This window comes from Sceloporus occidentalis, unplaced genomic scaffold, assembly GCF_023333645.1.
Source record: "Sceloporus occidentalis isolate IW3139 unplaced genomic scaffold, rSceOcc1.0.p SCAF_5, whole genome shotgun sequence".
Classification (NCBI taxonomy): domain Eukaryota; kingdom Metazoa; phylum Chordata; class Lepidosauria; order Squamata; family Phrynosomatidae; genus Sceloporus; species Sceloporus occidentalis.
In genome coordinates, this window is record NW_028316985.1 from 179041363 (window position 1) to 179062360 (window position 20998).

Genomic DNA, 20998 nt, shown 5'->3' on the forward strand with positions numbered 1-20998 from the left:
GGAATCTCTTTTCCTGTGGCTTGCATCCATTGCTCTGGTTCCTGTTCCCTGGAGCAGCAGAAAACAAGCTTGCTCTATCTTCAGTATGACACCCCTTCAACTATTTCAACAGGGATATCATGTAGTGGTTTGAGCGTTGGACTACGATTCTGGAGTCTAGGGTTTGATTCCCACTTTGCCATGAAACTCCCTGGGAGACCTTGGGCAAGTCACATGCTCTCAGCCTCAGGGAAAGACATTGAACTACAAACCCCAGAATGCAACAGGAGGCAGCCAGCGCAGTCAAAGCGCAATAGCGGCACTATAAGAGTGTAGTGTGTAAATGTGGTTAGCTTCAAAGGTGCTAAAAGATCGCTTTACATACTGCTTAGTAGATGATTGCACTACACTCCTTACAATGCTGCTATTCCGCTTTGACAGCGCTGGCTGCCTCCTGTTGCATTCTGGGGTTTGTAGTTCAGTGTACTGAGAAAAAGAAGTTGGCAGCATGACTTCCGTCTACTACGCTTCTGAGGAAGGAGACTTAAATCTCGGAAAGCTCATGCTGCCAACTTCTTTCAGTTCAACATCTTTACTAAGGACTGGAACAACATGCAGGCCTCTTTCTTTCTTTCTTTCTTTCTTTCTTTCTTTCTTTCTCCTGTTTGGTTTGTAACATCTTCCCTGATGAAGAAGAAGAAGAAGCAGCCCATGGAGCTTTGAAAGCTTTGCAACAAGTACATAGTGGCCAATAAAAGGAATCCCTGATGGATTGTTTTGTTTGTACTCTTTGAGAGGTTTTGGACTTCAGCTCCCAGAAGCCTCAGCCACTTTGTCCAACGGAGTGGGATTCTGGGAGCTGGAGTCCAGAATCCCTTCAAGGGCACAGTTTAGGGAGTCATTGTGGGAACCATCTTCTTCTTAGGCCTCGGTTTCCACCCGGACGCGGAGGGCGAGGGACCTGCTGGTCCTTTCCGGGGCCTTGGCTGCTGCTGCTGCTGCTGCTCCAGCCTCATGGCTTTCAACTTCGGGGCTGCCGCTGCTGCCGGGGCTGCAGCTGCCCCGAACCCCGCGGGTGAGTCCCGGGAAGGAGGGAAGGAGGAGGCCTTGGGCCTGAGGGGCGCCTCCTCTCTCTGCCCCGCTTGGATCCCGGACTGACTGACATTGCCTTCCTGGAACCAAGGCCCAGACCACACTTTGGGGCCGCTTTAGCTGCCCTGGCTCAGTGCTAGGGAATCCTGGGAACTGTAGTTTTGTGACACACTGAGCCTTCTCTGTCAGCGCTACGATAAACTCAGGGCCCCTAGCACTGAGCCAGGGCGGCTAAAGCGGTCTCAGGCCGGGTTATTTCTGCAGGGTGTCTTGGTTGGACCTAATTCAGGCTGCTGCATCCTTTGTCCAGAGACCATCCAGTTTCAGACCATTTTAACTGTCCTGGCTCCATGCTATGGAATCCTGGGATTTGTAGTTTGTAGCCCCCACGAAAGTGTATGCCAAAAGAAGTATTTTAAAATGCTTGAGGGGGCGACCATAGAGTTGTGCCGGAGGACCTGGAATGTCCTAGAGAGAACACCTCTCTAGGCATTTGCAGGCCCTTCTGCATGGATCTATGCGCAGGTCCTGACGGGTGTCGACCATAGAGTTGCACTGGAGGACCTGCAGATTCCTAGAGAGGTGTTCCCTAGGCAAAAAACCCTTCGCCCCTGACCCCAGAGAATGTGTTTGGTCATCAAGATGACTGCAGTTTAGCAGAGGAAGAGTCCCAAAGCCTGTTGCAAAGGCGTTGTGTTTTGCATCACAAGCATGTCGTGGTGCCCTGCTGTTTTTGTAGTGCCTTGTGTAAAGGTGGAGCAGGGGAAGAAACACCTTCATGGAGAGTTTTACACTTTGTCATGGCTTTGTGTCTAGAAAATAGGAAGCCCCACTTTATTACAGTGAGACCTTGGTATCCACTGGGCTTTGATTCAGGACTCTCTCTGGATGCTCAAGCCCCTTATATACAATGGCATAGTACAAAGGTGCCCCTTGTATAAAACAGCAAATGTGTTCTTTTGAATTTACAGTCGCTGTCTGTATCCCCAGATTTTTTTATCCACAGAGTATATATCCAAAAGCCAACCTTGATTTTGCCATTGTATACAAGGGACACCATTTTGCCATGGTTTGTATTTACCAGGACTTGAGCATCCACAGATTTTGGTATCCACAAGGGACCAAACTCCAGAGGATGCCAAGGGCCCACTGTATATATAATTCAATCCCATTTATTTCCATTGTAATTGTCAGTTGTGTACGTTTTTAATTCTACTGTGTTTTTAGACTGTAAGCCACTTTGGGTCCAATTTGGGGGGGAAAGCAGGGTACAAATAAATATGATGGTGATGAATATTAATATTTTCAAGCCATGGACGGTTGAATCTGTGGATAAAGAATCCATGGATACAGAGGGCTGACAGTACAAAATTCATCATTTCTAAACCCTCTAGAATGGTAGTAATTCAAAATACCATGTTTACCTTCTGGGAAAGACTTGTTTTTGATATGTTCGATGCAGCAACTGATATAATACTTGGCAATAAGTTTCATTTCCCTACAGAATTAGAAACATAAATCCCTTCTTTTAGTTAATAGCACCTGCTTGATGCGAAATGTTATCTTTTGCTTCCTGTGCTTCTGCTTCCTCATTTCTCCTAATCAAAGATACTTTTGCTGTTCAGCTATTTGACTTCTCACTAACACTGTATTACTTTCTTTCCGCTTCCCGCTCATCAGGATTTGGTGGGCTTGAAACAGCAAACTCCACTGCCACTGGGTTTAATTTTGGGGGTTTCGGATTAACTGCTAATCCTGCAGTGAATTTTAATATTGGGAATTTTGGTGTGTCTACTACCTCGACGCCACCATTCAATTTTGGTAACAGTCTGGCCAGCGCAGGTAGAGAATGCACACAAGTGGTCTTTGTAACTATATTGTTGCTGGGAAGGGTCCAAGAATTCGCTTTTAGTCCATTTGGGAGTCTAAACCCCAGGGCAGCAGATTGCATTGAAATCCATGGGTCCCATTTCAAAGCAGTGTACTTACTGACCAGAGTGGAAAGGGAATACTTTCTTTGCCTTAATTCTTAAGTTATTGAACAGCATTGATTTGTTTCTGAAATACTTTATCAACTGAGACCAGTGACTGTTTGGTCATTGAAATAGATGCAAACAAATGTCTACCCTGGCCCAGCAATTATTTAAGGGTGCTAGAGCGTAGTGTAATGGTTTGAGCTTTGGACTAGAACACTGGGCACCACAATTCAAAAAGGACATTGAGAAACTAGAGCATGTCCAAAGGAGAGTGACTAAAATGGTGAAGGGTCTGAAAACCATGCCCTATGAGGAACGATTTAGGGAGCTGGGGATGTTTAGCCTGGAGAAGAGAAGGTTAAGAGGTGATATGATAGCCCTGTTTAAATATTTGAAAGGATGTCATATTGAGGAGGGAGCAAGCTTGTTTTCTGCTGCTCCAGAGACTAGAACGCAGAACAATGGATGCAAGCTACAGGAAAAGAGATTCCACCTCAACATTAGGAGGAACTTCCTGACAGTAAGGGCTATTCGACAGAGGAACAAACTCCCTCGGAGTGTAGTGGAGTCTCCTTCTTTGGAGGTCTTTAAACAGAGGCTGGATGGACATCTGTCGGGGATGCTTTGATTTGGATTTCCTGCATGGCAGGGGGTTGGACTGGATCATGGCCCTTGTGGTCTCTTCCAACTCTATGATTCTTTGGGAGACTAGGGTTCAAATTCCGGCTCGGCCATGGAAGCTCACTGGGTGACCTTGGGCAAGTCGCACTCTCTCAGCCCCAGAAGATAGCAGTGACAAACCACCTCTAAAGAAACTGTAGGTAATTTAAGTTTTCTAAGGTTTCAGCCTTTGATAAGGAAACAAAAAAATATTAAATGTCAAAAATGTCAAAGCCAAGCCTGTGAGGGCTGCTTTAATCAGCAGAGTAGCGGAAATGTGCTCTTGTCTAACTATGCTTCCCTAAGAACTGAGACGGACTCTAAACAGCAAACGTAGATTGTAGTTTGAAACAAAAGTTTACTAATGGCTTTAATCTATTTATACAAAAAGGCTATATCTGAATCCAGATATCTAAGGAGAGGGAAAGAGAATGCAAAAATCTTCCAACAGAAACTTGGCAAGGAAGCCCTATGATATGTTCACCTTAAGGTTGCCATAAGTCAAAAGCTACTTGAAGGCACACGACAACAAGAGTCTTGTGGTTAGAGAGGGATGCACCTGAACAGAGGGATCCTATTGCTCACAACTGAAGTGTTTTATGGCTGCCCCATCTTTTTTCTTTAAAGGATTTTCTCGGGTAGGAAAAAAAGTAAAAATCAAAGGGGATATGCAGGAGTTGTTAAAAGAAAACAATGCCTGCACCTCCCATAAAATTTAAAGAATGAGGCAGGGCAATTGGAGAGTCAAAGCCTTGGTCTTTCTGTTTTGTGCATAGAAAAAAACATAGGGTGGGTCTTCCCATGAAATGAATGGAGAAGCCAGTGCAGCTGAGAAGGCTTGCGGTCGCTTGAGAGCGATTCATTTTTGCCCAGGACTTGTGAGAACATAATATTTGATTAGTTAAATGCTGTGATAGTTATGTAAAGAGTGAAGGGGAGCTACCCATGTCCAACCCAGGAAGGTTTACAGTCAATCATGCCTTCCTTGCTTGTGTCCCACTATGTGTATTCCCTCCTATTAAGGGTTTATAATTCTCAGTTCCCCTTCATAATTTACCTGTTTACAGTATGCATGGGAAGCTGTATTAAAATACGGATCAGACTTAGAGATGTGAAGGCCTGGAACAGGGGAGCCTCTCTCTGGTTTGGGGCAGGGAATTGTGGCTATTTTCCCCTCTCTAGCCTTGAATCCATGTTGATATAATCTGGGTTGCTAAACCAGGATTAATGTGTCATTTTGGTGTCATTAGCCAAATGGAAATTACACTCACGAAATGATGATTTCGCCCTCCAATTCCGATGTTAGCACAAGATGTAAAGCCAAACTGTAACAGGTAAAGTGCAAATCCAGTATTTTGTTAAAAGTACTACCAACAAAGTGACTCCAATTTCATCCTGAACAAAATGAGCTCAAGTATTTTAGCATCCCAACAAGGCCTGGTCAAATTCGTTATACAGAGGCTGCAAATAGGGATTTAAAATTATGACTGCTTGGTAATGGTACTGAGCTTCTGCAAAATTAACTTTAAAAATGCATTTTCTATATCTCGAATTCTTGGACTCTACAGCTTTTATGTTTTCCCTCTTTCCTATGTCTCTTCATTGGATCCCAGTCATTGTGAACCCACCACAAGTTATCAAGGTTTTGTAAAAAAACAAATTTTATACGATCAGCTCAAAACAAAACAGCAGTCCTCACTTTTCAGCTTTGAGATGTATGTAATTTTGACAACAAGCTCCAGAATTTTAAGCATGCTGAGCTACTTTGAATCTGTTGGTAGTGGGATGAGTTGGTTCTCCTTCTTTAGCTGAGTTTGAATATTATGGTCTTTTTCAGAAATTCGCCAGATAGTAATGTTTAGTATTTTGAATATATTTAGGTTTAGCCTTTAGGTCTTGCAGCTGTTCGTATATAAAATTATAACCATTCCATAGTCCCATTGTTTTTGTATTGTATTATGCAACAGTTTTAATACTTTGTGTTGTGTTAATCTCTTGTTAGCTATTTGAAACCACTTGTTCAGATACTAATCCGAATCATAATTCATTTGTTCTGTGACTGAACAAAATTACTCCCTCAGCATTACTTTATGCTGCATTCGGAGAATTTGTATTAAGGGAAGAACATATAACCGGATCACACTGGATTGCAGTAGTTAGCACTATCATATTAAATTGGGGTTTTTATTTAAAATTTAATGGTAGCTGCAATTGAAAGCCTAGTCTTGCCATGCACAAGCAGAGATTGCAAATTCTAACAGATTTAGGATGTTTCCAGACTAGCAGAATCAATACATTTGGCACTCACAGCTAGCCAATCTATGTTGCTTGGTGCTTGTTCAAACCAGCTAGCAGGATCAGTATCAGTGGTGGTGTCAAAGACAGATGAAATCCCTTGTATTGATTGAAATTGCATAAGGGCTCCTTCTTGGTTCAAGTGAAGCTATTTAATGAGTTCTCTTACACCTGTTTAGGCATGTAAGGAGGAAAAATACCATGCAAGAAGAGTCCACATGATGCCAATAACCTGTTTATGCATTAATTAAGATATGGCCCAAGTTAACACTAAGATAAATGTTTTCCTTCTTTATTCCAGGAATGAATGGATGTGATGTGTTTTTCCACTAATAACAGTGGGATCAGATAACCACTGAAGGCAGATAACTGGAACTGAGAGAAGTCGTAATGCAAGTTTTCTGTAAAGATCAAATAGGGTTAAGTGTTTCAGTGTTGGTGCAATAACTCCCACATTAAATGAGGATAATGTATTAGTATGAGATGTTTCTTGATCATGTCAGTTGCATCCATTTGTTACCATCTCACTTCCTTCAAACCTACCAGCATGTGAGCATCAAACTTCTTTGCTTTTTGAGATCCTAGTCCTCCTTTTTGACCAGTATGTTTGGTTCACCAGGGGCCTTTGGAGGGTTTGGGACGACAAACACCACAGCTGGATCTACGTTTAGCTTCTCAGGTCCTACCAACACAGGTACCACTGGTAAGAGCCCATTATTTTGGTTGCATATTAGTTGTGTTTTCTAATTAACAGCTAACCTTTTCTTTTGCTGTTCTTCACTGTATTTTTAAACCCTGTTTCTTCTTTCAAGGGATATTTGGTGCTACCCAAAACAAAGGTTTTGGATTTGGTACTGGCTTTGGGACAGCAACTGGAACTGGTACTGGCCTTGGCACAGGTTTGGGGACAGGTTTGGGATTTGGTGGTTTCAGCACCCAGCAGCAGCAACCAAGTAAGTATGCTAAGGCTAATTCTTTTCATAGATTATACTTAATGCCTGCATATTAAATCAAACTGTTCTCCCCCAAGAGGGCAGCATTCTTTAGCATCTTTTCTTTCTTGTGATTGTGATACAGCTACCCCAAAGAACATGCTACCCTTGTGTCCTTATCAACTCTTTAGCCTCCCCTCAAGCAAAGAAGTGGAATTTGTCAACTGTATGTTGACTGAGTATTTCTTTTTAAAAAAAATATTATTAAAATTCATACATTAAATATTGATTATTATACAGTACATAATTCTGTATATATATTTCCTACATTCTATTACAATTTGCCTAAATATCTTTAATATTCCACCTCAGTGCTCCTCTTCCCTGGAGCCATTTTCACCCTTATATCCCATCCAAAATCTCAGTTCCTCTGGTGGAGGTAATCTTCCATCTTCTTTTCAACTCAGTATTTCAAGTGACCATCACAACTATTATTTTCATTAGACTTTCTTGTTTCTTTCTTATTGTTGGTTAAAATGCCAATGAAAAATATATTAATGGTAGTTAATATAATACAGTGAAATTCTTGGGCAGTGGTTTTTTTATCCAAGAGGTTTAGCAAAATATGTAATATGTATGATTATCCTGGCTCTTTGCCGGAAAGCTAATGGACTGGCTTAAGTGCATTCAATTAAAACAAGGTCATTCTTGCTTGGAGAATTACTGTCTCCAAAGTAACAACACAATAGGAAAGGGGAATGGAAAGGAAAGAACATATGTATTGGGAAGAAAGATTTAATTTTCAGGTCTGTCAAGATGTGGGTGTTTTTCTTTCTCCTGTCTTAAGTTTTCACTTTTACTTTCTTGTTCTTTTGTTACATCTTCACCAATATTACTGCCATTACTACCATAATGTCTTTAGTAAATAGAACATATTACCATGTATGGATGTGAGAGCTGAGCAGTTAAGAAAGAAGATAGGAGGAAAATCAACGCATTTGAAATGTGTTGCTGAAGAAGAGTGTTGAGGATTCCATGGACAGCCAAAAAGACAAACAAATGGGTACTAGAGCAGAGCAAGCCAGAAATATCCCTAGAAGCCAAGATGACAAAACGTAGACTGTCATACTTGGGATACATCATGAGAAGGCATAAACTGTTGGAAAAAACAATAAGGTTGGGAAAGGTAGAAGGAGGTAGAAAGAGAGGAAGGCCACATGCTAGATAGATGGACTTTATAAAAGAGACCACGAATATGAGTTTGCATGAGCTGGGCAGAGCAGTGGGGAACAGGGAGGCCTGGAGATGTCTCGCCATGGGTCGAGATTGACGCGAAGGCAGTTAACAACCATATTGGTATCTAAATAATCTGTAGAACCTGGAGCAGGGAAGTTAAAGATGTTCTTCTCTTTTTTTCCACTGTACATAGGATGCTCAGATTAATTGAATGTTGTGCACTCAGACTGACACCTTCATCTTGGCATCTGTGACACTTAAGCTTGGGCCTGTGTGTTTGTTCCCTCTCCAAAATTTGTGGTCTTGGGGTAGGACATGGTATCTTTTCTAGGTTGTTGGACAATTTGAGGGGTGGAAAAGCAGTGGTTGTACTCTGAATGAAAACTGCACCTGTGCATGTCATTTATGTGCCTCTATCAGCATCTGTCTTCTTGGTCCAATTTTTAGCCCTTGGAAGCCTCTTCAGTCAACCTGTTCAGGCACCTACCCAATCCAACCAGCTAATAAACACAGCAAGTGCCCTTTCTGCACCCACACTCTTGGGAGATGAGCGAGATGCTATTTTGGCCAAGTGGAACCAGCTGCAGGCATTTTGGGGAACAGGCAAAGGATATTTCAACAGTAACATTGCCCCAGTGGAGTTCACACAGGAAAATCCATTCTGCAGATTTAAGGTATGATTCATCTGCCTTTAACTATCTAGTGGTGGTGGTGATGGTTGTGTGCTTCAAAGTCATTTTTGACTTATGGTGACCTTAAGGCAAACCTGTCAGGCAAATTTCTTCAAGAGGGTTTGCCATTACCATCCTCTGAGGCTGAAAGAGTGTGACTTGCGCAAGGTCATCCAGTGAGTTTTTATTCTTGAGCAGGGATTTGAATCCTGGTCCCCAGAATTGTAGTCCAATACTCAAACCACTGTTGGTCAGTGAGATAGCTCTAATTACTTTGAGACATTTTGCGGCAATCTCTGTGGCTGCTTTACACGAGGTACCTGTTACCTTTCATATTTCTCCAGTATTGTGTTGGTGCAGGAAAATGTTTGGATGCCTTTTTTAACTGAAAAGGCTGTTGTTTTTCACAGGCTGTGGGCTACAGCTGTATGCCAAACAACAAGGATGAAGATGGCTTGGTAGCACTGGTTTTCAACAAAAAGGAAGCAGAGATTCGAAGTCAGCAGCAGCAGCTTGTGGAATCATTGCACAAACTCTTAGGTTCAAACCAGACTCTCACTGTAAATGTTGAAGGTGTAAAAACAATGCCAGATGATCTGTAAGTTAAATGTATAGAATACTGATTGTCCACATAAACAGTCTGATTGTATCTAAGCAGATTAACTATCCTCATATCTCTGGTGTCAGGATGGTCAGCTGCTGTAGCTCCCCATGATTCTACCTAATTTCCCCTTCCTCTTAGGCCAGTATCCTACCATGGCCAGGAAGCTGTGTCCCCACCACCACAGAAGGCATCTTTGAATTACCAGAGAGTGATCCTTGAGCCGTTTACTGGCTATTCACTGACTGGGAGAGGGTTAGAGGTGCTTGGGTAGCACCTCGCTGTATTTCTGCATCCTGGAGTTGAAAGCTGAAACCTACCCAGATCTCCAGTGGTTTATGACTTGCAGCTAGCTGCACTCATGGTTGTATTCTTCAGCTTCATGTTCCCATCAGCGTAGGAGTGGCTTTAGATCGGGGTGAACAAAGTATGACATGTGGGCTGCATGGGTTCTCCCATGGCCATTTTTGTTTGTTCTAGGACCCCCAGGGTAAAAAACCCAATAATGTCCCAGGATGCTCCCAAATGCCCACTGGGCCATTTTAGACCACATTTTGGCTCCACTGGGCCATTTTAGACCTGGTAGATGCCTTTTTAAAAACAGACTGTAAATAGAAAATGACTTTTGCTCACTTCTTGTTGTTAGAAAAGCCCTGTCTGAAATGCCATGAAAAGGCTAAAACATGGTGAAAATGCCCCCTCATGCTCTAAGGGGAGGCTAGGGCAAAAATGGTAAAAAAATTACCATGAAGGCGCAGTGGGGTGTGCTGCCCACCAGTGGTTCTTGGGGGACTAATATGGCCCCATAGCCTTCCACAATTGTCCACCCACCCCTTAAATAATCATTATTTTTGATAGTTTCTGTTAGTTTTATCAGTACAAGCTGGGGGGGGGGGGCAGAGGGATCTGTCAGTGTGTTGAGAGTCCTCAAAACTGAAAAGCTTTTTCTTACTTGATTCAGAATCATCTTTACTATATTCAACACAGTTCCTATCTCCTTTTTCCTTTTTTCGATGAAAAATAGCATGTGAGAATACAATCCTTGTTGGCACTGGGCAATACTGCCTGTATTATTATTATTATTATTATTATTATTATTATTATTATTATTATTATGCTTTATATATTTATATAGCGCGGTACTAACTGTAAAATCACACAGTTGTGGTTTCGTGCCAACTTGTTTTGACTTGTAGAATAACAAGAGTAGAAAGTGAAATCTAAAAAAAATAATCAGTATTTCAAGTCCTAGTATTTTTATTGATCTCCTAGGACTGAAGTAATCATCTATGTGGTTGAGAGGTCGCCAAATGGGACTTCAAGGCGAGTTCCAGCCACCACCCTTTATGCACACTTTGAGCAAGCGAACATAAAAAGTCAGCTGCAGCAGCAGCTTGGAGTTACCTTAACCATGGCTAGAACAGAACTCTCACCCACACAGGTCAAGCAGTTGCTACAACATCCTCCTGCAGGTACTGCATGCTACAACAAAATCTTTGTCTGGGTGATATGCTAGCCCTATTGCAGTGGGGGCTGAATCATGGGTGCAGTGCTTTATCAGTGTGGGGTGTATTATCAGGGTGGAGGGTTAATGATTGAGGCCCTTGTGATACTACTTCTACATGCTGAGAAAGGGTGCATCTACACCCTTTATAGAAATAATGCAGTTTGACACCACTTTAAGTGATGTAGCTCCAACCTCTGGAATCCTGGGATTTGTAGTTTTACAAGGTCTAACTGTGGCTGCCAAAGTGTGCTGGTGCCTCACAAAATTACACATCCCAGGATCTTGTAGGATGGAGCCTTGGCCGTTAAAGTGGTGTCAAACTGCATTATTTCTACAGTGTAGATGCACCCAAAGAGATCTAAATCACAAATAGTCTTCTAGCTCAATTATCATGAGGTTATTTGGTGACAGTTGATGTTTCAAATCTTCCAGCAACGCTGAATTATATCTGGACAGATTTCTTGAGAGCCTCTTTCTAGTGCTTAGATAGAAAATGGTGAAGATAAAGATATGCTGTCTCAAATTCACTAGCAGAGGTTGTCTTCATTGATGTTATTTTCCCCTTCCTTGCAGGCGTTGATCCTATCATTTGGGAACAGGCCAAAGTGGATAATCCAGATCCTGAAAAGTGAGTAAGCTGGTTTGCAAAATGGCTTTTGAGAAATGTGCTGGTTGAGATCTTTGTGAAGAACAGAGAAAGTAATTTTTTGATAACAATATCAAGCACATTGTGAATACTACAACATCTAAGAGGAGCAGCTGGAAAATGGCCACAGATACCTCCACCAAGATCTAGATATATTTAGTGCCTCTGAAAACTAATTCAAATACATAGAAAGAACATGCGGGATTCAACCTTTGCAGAATCCACATGGGAGTTAGGAGATCTGAATGTCCCCTGTATTAAAATCTGTTACATTAGGAAGAAACTGTTCTAAATGTCCATATTGAAGGAGGTTTCTGATTATTGAAAATATTCATATTTTATCATTAATTTGTGTTATGGTATGTGTGCAGTTTCTTGAGTTGTCCTACATACCTTTTCTAAACTTTTGAATATGATCTGAGTTTACTGAGCTTGTAAACAGTAATTTGGGAAGTGAGTACCCCTCACTGAAGCTTGTCAAAACTATTACAGATTGTTGCAAGTGCTGATACAGTTACTTAGTATCTCTTTGTGATAATTCTAAACATGTATATATGTGATGATCCATATATGCATTCCTGTCATCAGGTTCTATCTGTGTTGTTATCTTCTTGGATAACCTTAAATAGCTCCAGATTACTTTACACTTTCAGTTGCAGGGCATCAAATCTGTGGCAGTCTAATTTGAGAAACAGAGTGACAGGTATCTTTGTATGAGCCAGGTCAAAGTCCTTTGAACTGGCCAAAATAATTGTTCTTTCCTTACGTAAGGAGACGAGAAATCCTGTTTTCCTATTTAGAGAAACCTTTTCTTTTCTTTTTGGTGTCTTCTGCCCGTCTTCATAAATGACTAGTTTTTGGTTCTGTAGCATTCATTTTGCAGAGAAAAAAAAATAACACATCACTTCTCTTCTGTAGGCTGATTCCAGTGCCAATGGTTGGCTTCAAAGAACTCTTGAGGAGACTGAAGGTCCAAGACCAAATGACAAAGCAGCATCAGACTAGATTAGATGTGAGTCTCACTTTCTTCACTCCTACCTTGTGAGAGATGACCACAGATACTCTGTGTCTAAAAGATGGGCTAACTTTGGCATTGTAAATCCTGAGGTCTGTCTGCTACCTGTATCTGCATTTGCCACCTTTAACATATTCCTGTGAAGGTGGGAAGGAAATATAAAGAAAGGAACCAGAGCTGAGGAAGAGATAGGCCTCCTTCCTTCTTGTGAGAAGGGAGGAATTTGTAAGACAACAAGCAAAGTGCTGTAGGCTACACTTTTCTGCTAAAGCTCTGACTGAAGATCTTGGCAGCTGAATCAGGATAGGCACGAGGGGAAAGGAAAGATTCTGGCACTTGTTTTTCCATCCACTTCTCAGTAATTTTGATCACTACATATGTTCTTGTTGGAGTTTGACCACCCTGGATTATACTTTTCAGTGAATATAGAAATGAGATGTTTTTACCTGAAGAACTGATAAATTGTAGAATTGATTGTAGTACCAAATCTGTTTAAATCTTGTTAGAATCAGGTGGTTGATTTGGTAAGCATTAGTGATGTGGTGTACTGTAGGTGGTAGCGTTCTCAACACGTTGTGATCTGAATTCTCTCTCTCCTTTCTTTCTTTCTTTCTTTCTTTCTCTCTCTCTCTCTCTCTCTCTGTGTGTGTGTGTGTGTTATAGAGGGTTGGTATGCAAAATGCTCTTCCTTTTAGTTAGGGCAACATCACTGAATAGCTTTTTGCCCCATAATCCTGTTGCCGTTTATGGACTGCACCCACAGAGGACTTGAAAAGCTAATAAATTATAAGGAATATCAAGGGTTAAATAGAGTTGTGCATTCAAAGCATCTTTATTCCTGCTATATGACTGAGCTGATCTCTTCCTGTCTCTAGATAATATCAGAAGACATAAGTGAGCTTCAAAAAAATCAGACTACCACAATGGCCAAAATAGCTCAATACAAAAGGAAACTTATGGACCTTTCTCACAGAGCATTGCAGGTAGGCCTTTGCTTTTCCCTGTAAAGAATGTTAAGACTGCTGAGAGTTCAGGAAACCTTAGGTCCAAATCTCAGTTCAGATATTTACTAGATGCCCTTTTTATCTCACAGTATTGTCTCAGATAATTTTTATCACTGAGTATCAAAGTCAGGATTGTTCATGCCACTGTATTTCCAGTTTCTGTGTATCCTTGTGAAAACAGCACAGAGAAGAAAGCTGACAGGAAGATAATTAATTTGAAATGTAGTGGTGAAAGAGAGTTTGATACAGTAGGTACCATGGACTGCCAAAATGACCAATAAAAGGGTCCAAGAACAAGTCAAGCCATAACTCCCTAGAATCCAAAATGACCAAACTGAGGCTGTCGTACTTTGACCATATCATGAGATGGCATGACTCATTAGAAAAGATGATGAGGTTGGAGGCAGTAGGAAAAGAGGAATACAGTGGGCGCTTTCTATACGCGGAGGATCCGTTCTGGACCCCCCCCCCCCTGCGCATATGGGGAAAATGTGTACGCTCAAATCTCATTGGTTTCTATAGCGGTGTGCTCCTACGCATTGTCCATTTTGTCCTCCTGGGCTTGCCGTGCACATAAGCTCAAATCCATGCATGGCAAGCCACATATGGCACGGGCACGCTGTACCACATTACGGCTACAGCGGAGGTTACAGGACTGAGTTTGCAGGATCTGAGCAGGGCTTTTATGACAGGGCATCTTAGAGGACTCTCATTCATAGGGTTGCCATAAGCGGAAGCTAATTTGACAACAGTGAACAACAAATGATCTCAGTTGTCTTTCTTCAATATGGGTATCATTTCTAAGATGATAAAGGTACCTCAGTCTTGTGTATTTCTAGATTTTGATCTAAAAATAATTCCAGCTTTTTTATCAGAAGCCAGCCAGATGCTTCTGGTAAACCGACAATCGGTGTGAAGGCACAAGCTTCTTCTGTCTCTTTGCTTGCCAGAAGTGTTCTAGAACTACACTGCCTGTGAACGTGGCGGTTCCTTATAGTCATCATGATTGATAGCCATCATGGCTGATATTTCCTAAGCGTAATTACTTGAGAGGAAAAGTGGCAGAAGGATGGCAGCAAAGGTTGCTCTTTCTGGTATATACATTTGGTGGGGACAGCGCTCCATTCTGTGCTTGCCTTTGCATGCCAGTGTACAGGATAGCTTCCCTTTAGGTAAGGACAGCATTCTGACATATGGAACCTATTTCTTTGTACAGGTTTTAATCAAGCAAGAGATTCAGAGGAAAAGTGGCTATGCCATCCAAGCTGATGAAGAACAGCTTCGCGTACAGTTGGATACAATTCAGTGTGAACTCAATGCGCCTACGCAGTTCAAGGTTAGCAGCTCAAGACCTGAGGCTAAATCCTCGAGCGATAGTAAACAGAACTGTGAAATTTCTCCAGATATTTTCCCCATGAACTCTAACTCTGTGTCACTCTTAAATCTCTCAAGTATGAGGAGAGACTTAAGGAGCTGGGTAGGTTTAGCCTAGAGAAGGTTAAGAGGTGATATGATACCTTGTTTAAATATTTGAAGGAGTGTCATATTGAAGATGAAGCAAGCTTGTTTTCTGCTGCTCCAGAGAATAGGACACAGAGCAATGGATGCAAACTAGAGGAAAAAGGATTCCACCTCAACATTAGAAAGAACTTCCTAATAGTAAGAGCTGTTCGACAGTGGAACACACTCCCTCAGAGTTGACTTTATTTTTTTGTCACTTGCTGGATTAAACAAGAGTTGTACCAAGTGTCAGAGATTTATTATTTTAAAAGTTCCATCAATAACATCGGAGAGTTGGAACATACCACAAGGTGGTCACTTCTGTCTTTCTCTTTCAGGGTCGTCTGAATGAGCTGATGTCTCAGATTAGGATGCAGAATCACTTTGGAGCTGTGAGATCGGAAGAGAGGTACTACATTGATGCTGACCTCTTGCGTGAAATCAAGCAGGTGAATATTAACTTATTGATCTGAGTCTTTGCAAATCTAATCATAAGAACATCCAAAAAGAGCCAAAGTGAATCAGATAGCTTTGAGATGTCCACTAGCAGAATCTCTTATAAATGCAACCCCTAACTTGTATTCCTCAGCAACCGACATATAGGGGTTTACTGCCTCTGATACTTGAGGCCACAAACCCAAATGGTTGATGGACTAAGGCAAGTTTCTTTCCTAGCTTCCATTCACCATCTTTAATAAAGAAACCTGGTTACTGACTCAGAAGTCTCCAGAAATGGTCTTAAATTATAATAAAGTGCCGCAGTGCTATTGAGAAGACAGATTTGAGAATCATTCTTTAAAAATGTGTAAAGTACCTCCTGAAAGCCTTAATACATGAATGGGCTTTTGTGCTTAGTTGCACAAGAGTAGAATATTGCCCACAGAATGAAAGTCTGTTCAGAATAGAAAGAACTTCTAGATGCATTTTGCTTCCAGTTTTTATTCTCAAAGAATGTTGGCACTTGCAAAGAATGGGATGCAAGAAAGATAATTGAAATTCTGTGCAACTGAGATTTTGCTGTTAGTTGAATCCTTGAAACTTTATTCTAAAAAAAAAATACCATGGGATTTCAGAAACGCCATTTCTCTGGCAGAAGTTGGTTTGCTTGCTTGACACACATGTACTTTACATGGAGCCCTTTGTTAACTAAAAACAGTAGCTTATTTGTGTTAATGTACTTTCAGTTTCAAAGTGTCAGTGAAAATACTGGTAATGTGATAAATAGGTCTTTGACAGATACAAGTTTCTTAATCAGAGCTGAATTGAGGAATGATTCATTACGACCTAATCCTGGAATCTAATTTAAATGTTACTGCATATGAAAGAGAGGCTTTTAGCACACTTCTTTTCTCTGAACAAATCACAGTTTTTGTGCCACCTTCTCATTCTCAGGGAAACAAAGAGAGAAGGATTGGAGGTTGTGACTTATTAAGTGTTTGAGTGCCAATGTAATCCATTTTACATTATTGGCAAGGGACTTAAAATCTTGCTTGAAAAAGCCAGCGAGAAACACCATTTACTTGACTTCTTTCTCTGTCTTCTAGCATTTGAAGCAGCAACAAGAAGGTTTGAGTCACCTGATCAGCATTATAAAAGATGACCTGGAAGATATAAAGCTGATAGAGCATGGATTAAATGAAAGCATCCCTATCAGAGGAGGAGTCTTCAGCTGATGGATCCCTTCTTTTCTTCAGAAGCCAGTAGATGATGTTGCTTTCTGTCCATGACCAAAAATCACTAGGTGGTTTTAAAAAACAAAAAAACCCAATAAACTTTAGTGTGGGATCTGAGAGAGCTCCAGTGCTATCAGAATACTTGTCCTGTTTTTCAGCTTCAAGCTTCATGAGGTTTTGGTTTTGAAAGTTGTGCTTGGTTTCAAGGACTTTAAATTCCTTAGAAGGTTGTCTGTGATCGAAACCTGCATTTTCTACAATATCAAGTTTATCTTTTTAAAAAATATGTTAATAGAAGTAGGAAATACATTTTTTTTCTCCAGCAGAAAACACTAGTCAAAATAACTTCTGGTTTTTGTGCTCACTAACCACTGTCCAGTCTTTCTAGACAAACTGCATATAAATAAAGCCTTTGAACCTGGTGGTTTATAGAGAAACAACTGGGTGTCCAATTGCTTCTTTGGGGCAGATTGTGCAAAGGAAGTATTGGTGAACTTTTTATTATCAGAACCAGCCTTTATTTTTCTATCATTTTATATCATTGTGCTTTATCAGAATTTGCAACATCACTCTTCCAAGAAGTAATAAAATCAAATCTTTATTTCCAGTCTCCTGCGCTATGCTGTTTGTAATGAAACCCTTGTGCAAACATTTGCAGAACTATAACCATGATTCTGATTTCTCTCAATAAGAAGATTCCTGAAATAGGAAAGCCCCATCTCTGACAAATGCTACCTCAGTCTGAATAGAGGCAACAACTGCAAGTTATCAGTGGCAAAAGCAACAGCTGTTGTTGCCACATCACTGCTTTAATAGTGCAGGAATTGTGTTCCCTGTACTCAGGCTGTAGTACTTGTTTTTCCACCAAAATGGGAATCAACAACAGCCCAGGCAGGAAAGTAGAATAATTGCACAACATAGAAGGCACTGTTTTATTATAAAAGACAGCTGTAAAACTGACAGCTGCTGCTTGTGAGCCAAATCAAAAGTTGGTTCATGAACTCTGCAGGCGTGAGAGCAAGTAGTATTAGTGCCAAAGCCTTCCCAAAATCAGCTAAGTTACCAGCTTACTTTAGAATTTAATAGTGTGAGATGCCACCCAGCTTAATTCTTGGTATCTTACATTTTTACTTATATAGTACGATCCCCATATCTGTAAGTCAGATAACCACAGTTTCACCGCCATCCTGAAAAGAAAACACCTTTCTGGGCATCTGAGGGTCCTCCGGCATGAATCTGTGGTCAACTTCCACTGGAAATACAGGGTTCACCAAAAATCCATGATTTTTGATAGCTACAGTAAGTGGGAATATATCTCCCATGGATATGGTGGGGCATACTGTACGTTGGTTTTATTAATTACAGTAAAATAATAAAATTGGAGCTGCCTGCACCCCTATACCTAATGCAGTTCACAGTAATATCACCTAATGAGGCACAAAAATAAGATTCAGTATTGAACCTATACAGCAACCTGCATCCACTGTCAAGCTGGTAGGTGCATGCTAGTGCAACAGAACTTTCTTCCCAGCACTTCTTTCTATACTACCTGAAACTTGTTCCAATAGGTTTTACCAGTCCTCCAGAGCTGTTTTAGGGTTAAATATTGGGGATTTTAGAAGTAATGGGGGGGGGACCCTCTTAGCTTCTCTGAGGGTTTCCCTTGCCTTTAAACACTTTACACAATTAATGGCAAAGAATTAATATAAACCAGATTAAAGGCTGATTAGTTTTCAGTCTGAATGTGCATACTCTTCTATGTGAAAGAGAAGGGAAGTATATTTTCTGAGAATGCACATGCAACCTTTGGAGTTGTAAGTGCTTACATTAGAAAATTGAGTCCAAGGTCCTACATTGAAGAAACATAGTGTTAACTTGGCTCATGGAGTTTTGCCTTAGTTACACTATGAGCCAATACAGACAGGCCAAAATAAAGGTGCTTAGGACGAGCGTGGCTTTGGTGTGGCTTCCAGATTCTTAGGGCACATACATCATTTAAACAGCATACCTCCAAAGTGACCCAAAGCACCTTTATTTTGGCCTGTCTGTATGGGGCCAAAATCATGTCCTTTGAGAATAGCAAGAACATGCAATTAAATGCACATTGTTTATAGATGTGCAATGGCACCACATATGTGTGACTTGCAGACTTGAACAGTGCAGTCATTATGCATACATACTGGACAAAACTGTCCACTTCCTTCTGTAGAAGTAGTGATTGTGTATGTCACCAACAGGACATCACCTTGAATGTGCCTGAATGTGGGTCAAGGTATTGCAAAACTCATTCAAAATATTTTAAATTAATACTGTATCAGCACCTTTATTTTCTGCTATCCCTTGAAATTTGTCAAGAGTTTTAAAACTTGAACTTGCCAATTCAAATTAAATTGTCATCTTTGTCATACTATAGCTAGTGTAGGGTAGTGACAAGAAAAAAGATGGTCTGCAATTAAGAAATATGAGGAGCTTGTATATATTTTTTTTAAGTCTGGAATTTTTGCACAGAAATACACCGTAAATCTGAAACCTTTGCATTCTTTCAAGCACTTAAAAAGAAACTGCTAACTCTGTGATACTAAAAAACCAATGTTTGGATGGAATGAGGTTTTCAGTTTCTTTTCCTAGTCCTTTCCATATGTCTGCAGCCATAGTGGGTGATTTGTTTAGAACGCTGAACTGTGATTTGTAGAGAGTAGCCTGTCTTTTCTATTTGGTTCAGAGGCACGTTGTTAGGTTGAAAGATTGTTCTGGATTTAGAAGCAAGGTTTTTTTAAATAAGCCAGCATTCCAGCTGGTGTCTTCATTTTCATCAGGAAGGTGACTGACTGACAAGACGGAATGCCTCAATGAACTCATTGAAATCTATATTTCCATCTTTGTTGAAGTCGATGCTGCGGGCCAAGTCATCGATGTTTTCATCTGAGATATCAATATTCATATGGGAACTGAAAAGCTTCCAAGTCTGCCGAAATTCATCCAGAGAAATAAGACCTATGTGGTGAGAGAAAAACATTTTATATGCTCCTATGTAGGAGGGGAGAGAAAGTTACTCAATATAATAGATTTAGATTTACAACTTGCTGCAACCCTCAGTTTCAGAGCAGACATGAATTTGTTTACAGCAGAGAGAGAAAAAGGGCCTGTGTTTACCTGAATTGGATTTATTTGATCTTTATGTTGTGGACCATTTGGGCCAGAATCTAGTGCATTAGTAGCTGCATTTTTTCTAGGGTTGCAAAACTGTTGAGAGCAGGGAGACAAAACTTATTGGCACCAACAAGCCTATTTCTCTACTCCCTTCATGGCCTTTTTCCTTCTACCACAAACACCTACACTGGCATAGTTACACCAGTGAAGTGAACCCAAGATTCTGGCCCTTGAGGAATTCTTGGGGGAAAGCAGGAAAGGACAGATCCCATTATTCGTGGTTGCATCCTGTGTCCCTCTCCCATGCCATAGGAGGAGCACTCCTGGAACAAAACAAAGGCCCCATGAAATCTAGCATCCTACTTGCCAAAGTAGCTAAGAGCATATCTCTGGGAAGACTACAAACAAGGACCAGCAGTTTATTTGTTCACTTTATATTCATTTATATACAGTGTTCCCTCCACATTTGCTGGATTTAGCGGTGGAGGATTCCCATGAATGTGGAAAAACTGCAAAAAAATAAAATCACTATTTTTATCTGAATATAATGCAGCAGCACCTGGAACTAAGACATGGTTTTGTCTCTGATTTGTTAAGAACCACTTTTGCTATTGAATCAAAAGACAGATATTACCAGGACATAATTAATGCAGTTTACCTGAATGATCAGTGTCTATGATATTGAAGATAGTCTCCAGGTTTGAAAGGTTTCGGTAAATGTTTTCTAACAAACTTGACTGTAGCCGCTGGAAGAGAGAAGGACAGCCATGCAGGTAAAGCCACAAATGTTACTTGCCTATCTTTCAGAAAATTCGTTACTAGCAGTCACCTGACATAAAAAAAAAGAGGGGCAGTGGTTGTAGGGGAACTATCTCTTCTAATATACTGCCTATGCTTATATAGCAGTGTACAATAACATCAAAAATCCACAAAACAATGATACCTTTATCTTAACAGCCAAAATGTACAAAATATAGGATCGCTTTCGAACCTCCACTGTCTTCATCATTCAATAGTGTTTAAAAATCATACAGGAGAATATATATATATGTTAGCCTGTC

General features: G+C 40.8%; 2 protein-coding genes across 5 annotated transcripts in view; one reads left to right on the forward strand and one right to left on the reverse strand.

The window, feature by feature from the left end:
• The first annotated feature begins 958 nt into the window (after nucleotides 1-958).
• On the forward strand, nucleotides 959-17397 carry NUP54 (nucleoporin 54). 3 transcript variants are annotated; one of them, XM_089526312.1, is made up of 13 exons: nucleotides 968-1054; nucleotides 2752-2913; nucleotides 6622-6705; nucleotides 6815-6955; nucleotides 8618-8844; nucleotides 9252-9439; nucleotides 10715-10914; nucleotides 11523-11577; nucleotides 12514-12607; nucleotides 13486-13593; nucleotides 14831-14950; nucleotides 15453-15563; nucleotides 16659-17397. In XM_089526312.1, exons 1-13 carry the CDS (start codon nucleotides 994-996, stop codon nucleotides 16785-16787), a joined length of 1680 nt encoding a protein of 559 aa, XP_089382438.1. In that variant the 5' UTR covers nucleotides 968-993; the 3' UTR covers nucleotides 16788-17397. The 3 variants fall into 3 exon arrangements, with proteins under 3 accessions (XP_089382440.1, XP_089382438.1, XP_089382437.1); XM_089526314.1 differs by lacking the exon at nucleotides 2752-2913 and having other exon boundaries at nucleotides 959-1054; XM_089526311.1 differs by lacking the exon at nucleotides 968-1054 and having other exon boundaries at nucleotides 2613-2913.
• A 1797-nt stretch (nucleotides 17398-19194) lies between these two features.
• LOC149313225 (serine/threonine-protein phosphatase with EF-hands 2-like) overlaps nucleotides 19195-20998 on the reverse strand; it is a 31855-nt gene continuing 30051 nt past the window's right edge. Inside the window, exons 17-18 of one of the 2 annotated variants that reach the window (XM_089526309.1) lie at nucleotides 20596-20683; nucleotides 19195-19781 (exon numbers count right to left, since the gene is read on the reverse strand). In XM_089526309.1, the coding sequence (XP_089382435.1) occupies nucleotides 19600-19781; nucleotides 20596-20683 (270 nt within the window). In that variant the 3' untranslated portion in view covers nucleotides 19195-19599. Of the gene's footprint in view, nucleotides 19782-20053; nucleotides 20261-20595; nucleotides 20684-20998 lie in introns of those variants that run through there. The other variant, XM_089526310.1, reaches the window with a different exon arrangement.

Excerpts from the sequence above, each read along its gene's own strand:
- NUP54 (XM_089526311.1), top strand. The coding sequence starts at position 2,628 with ATGTTATCTTTTGCTTCCTGTGCTTCTGCTTCCTCATTTCTCCTAATC. Across the intron at positions 6,956-8,617 it reads CACCCAGCAGCAGCAACCAA|CCCTTGGAAGCCTCTTCAGT; the intron begins GTAAGTATGCTA and ends TCCAATTTTTAG. Across the intron at positions 13,594-14,830 it reads TTTCTCACAGAGCATTGCAG|GTTTTAATCAAGCAAGAGAT; the intron begins GTAGGCCTTTGC and ends TTCTTTGTACAG.